The 1,800-nt window shown below is 61.1% G+C and overlaps 1 protein-coding gene across 1 annotated transcript in view; it reads left to right on the forward strand.

Annotated features, from left to right (window-relative positions):
- Positions 1-1,797, forward strand: part of LOC103770871 (nucleolar transcription factor 1-like) — a gene marked incomplete at both ends in the record, with an annotated part of 3,183 nt that extends 1,386 nt beyond the window's left edge. Inside the window, 7 exon segments of the mRNA XM_008938154.1 lie at positions 116-226; positions 316-404; positions 571-628; positions 631-777; positions 974-1,021; positions 1,242-1,310; positions 1,715-1,797. Of these exon segments, the coding sequence (XP_008936402.1) occupies positions 116-226; positions 316-404; positions 571-628; positions 631-777; positions 974-1,021; positions 1,242-1,310; positions 1,715-1,797 (605 nt within the window).
- Between the last annotated feature and the right edge of the window lie 3 nt (positions 1,798-1,800).

A 1,800-nucleotide genomic window follows, 5' to 3' on the forward strand; every position in this document is an offset into this window, starting at 1 on the left:
AGCAGCTTGGGGCTGGGAGCCATGGGGAGGACATGGGTCACAGCAGGGGAGCGGGTGCCCTGTGGTCCCTGGCGGGGCATCTTGAGCACATCTGATGTGGTGGTTTGTGCCCCAGAACGACCGGGGAAAGGCGCTGAAGGCCATGGAGGCCACCTGGAACAACATGGAGAAGAAGGAGAAGCTGATGTGGATCAAGAAAGCAGCAGAGGATCAGAAGCGATACGAGGTGGGTCCCAGCTCCTTCCTGCCCCTCGCCGTGGCCCTGCTGTCGGGGTGGCCCCCGTCACCCTGACCCCTCTTTCTCCTCTGGCTCAGAGGGAGCTGAGCGAGATGCGGGCTCCTCCGTGCTCCACCAACTCCGCCAAGAAAATGAAGTTCCAGGGAGAGCCGAAGAAACCCCCGATGTGAGTCCCTGGGGTGTGAAAAGTCGGGTCTGGCCGGTGCAGGAGAGCCTGGGGCGGAGGCAGGGTGGGCTGGAGCGTGGTGGGGCTGGTGCAGGCTGCACGTGGACACCTCTGTGTCCCTCGTGGGCGCCGTCTGACGGGGTCTCTGCGCTCCCCTCCCCTGCAGGAACGGTTACCAGAAGTTCTCTCAGGAGCTGCTGTCCAACGGGGAGCTGAAACACCTCCCGCTGAACACCCCCCCCCGCTGAAGGAGCGGATGGGGAGGATTGCCAGCCGCTGGCAGCGCATCTCCCAGGGCCAGAAGGACCACTACAAAAAGCTGGCAGAGGAGCAGCAGAAACAGTACAAGGTGCACCTCGAGATGTGGCTCAAGGTGAGCGCCGAGGAGGCTCCGGGGTCGGTTGGGGTCCGTTGGTCTTGCTCACAACCTTCATCCGTCAACCGCCGTCTCCAGACCCTTTTTTTTGGGCTTTTTGTAACTTTAAAGGGCCTTAAAAATATATATATGTGGGGAAGGGGTGCCCAGTGTGGGAGTCCTTCCACCCTGACCATCTCCCCTGTCTCCACAGAGCCTCTCACCCCAGGAACGAGCTGCCTACAAGGAACACACTTCCAACGTGAGTATCCACCCAGCACCCTGGGGAGGGTTGGGGGGAGCTTGGGGGTGATTAGGGTGGGCAGGAGATGAACCAAGCTCAGGAGAGCCCCTCGAAGGGGCTTCATTCCCCCCACCCCCTGCAGCTGGGCGGTGGGGTTTTCTCCATGCTGGGTGCTGGGAAGGAGCCGAGCTCGAGCCCCTCCAGCTCTGAATGGTTTTGCTTTGTTCCAACCCCACAGAAACGCAAGAGCATAGGAAAGATCCGGGGTCCCAACCCCAAGATGAAGCCAACGATGCAGTCCAAGTCGGTGAGTGCCCGACGGCTGTGGGGCTGTGCTCTGCACTGGGGACACCCAGCACCCTCCTCCCTGGGGAGGGCGTCCCCATGGCACCCAGACCTCCTCTTCCAGGCCTCCCTGGTGCTCTCTGCTGCCTATCCTTGAGAAAGTAAACCAGATCTGTGCTCAGATCTCCCCAAATCTATGCTCAGAACCCACCCAGGTCTGGTTTTGTCCCCCCTGCATTCTGTGACATCCCCTTGAGTGCACCCCAGGAGCCTTTTTGGGGCCGTTTGTAACATAAACGACTCCCGGGCAGCAGCCACCTGATGCTGCTTTGGAGGGTGGAGGAACCCAAAGGCTGATGGCCGAGGATGGGGTGGTGCTGGTGTCCTGGGGTACCCACCCACGACCCACCCCCTCCCACCCCGCAGGAATCAGAGGATGACGACGAGGAGGAGGAAGAGGAGGAAGATGACGACGAAGACGAGGACGACGACGACGATAACGGCGACTCCTC

Source organism: Merops nubicus, unplaced genomic scaffold, assembly GCF_000691845.1.
Source record: "Merops nubicus isolate BGI_N331 unplaced genomic scaffold, ASM69184v1 scaffold26320, whole genome shotgun sequence".
NCBI classification, from domain to species: Eukaryota; Metazoa; Chordata; class Aves; order Coraciiformes; family Meropidae; genus Merops; species Merops nubicus.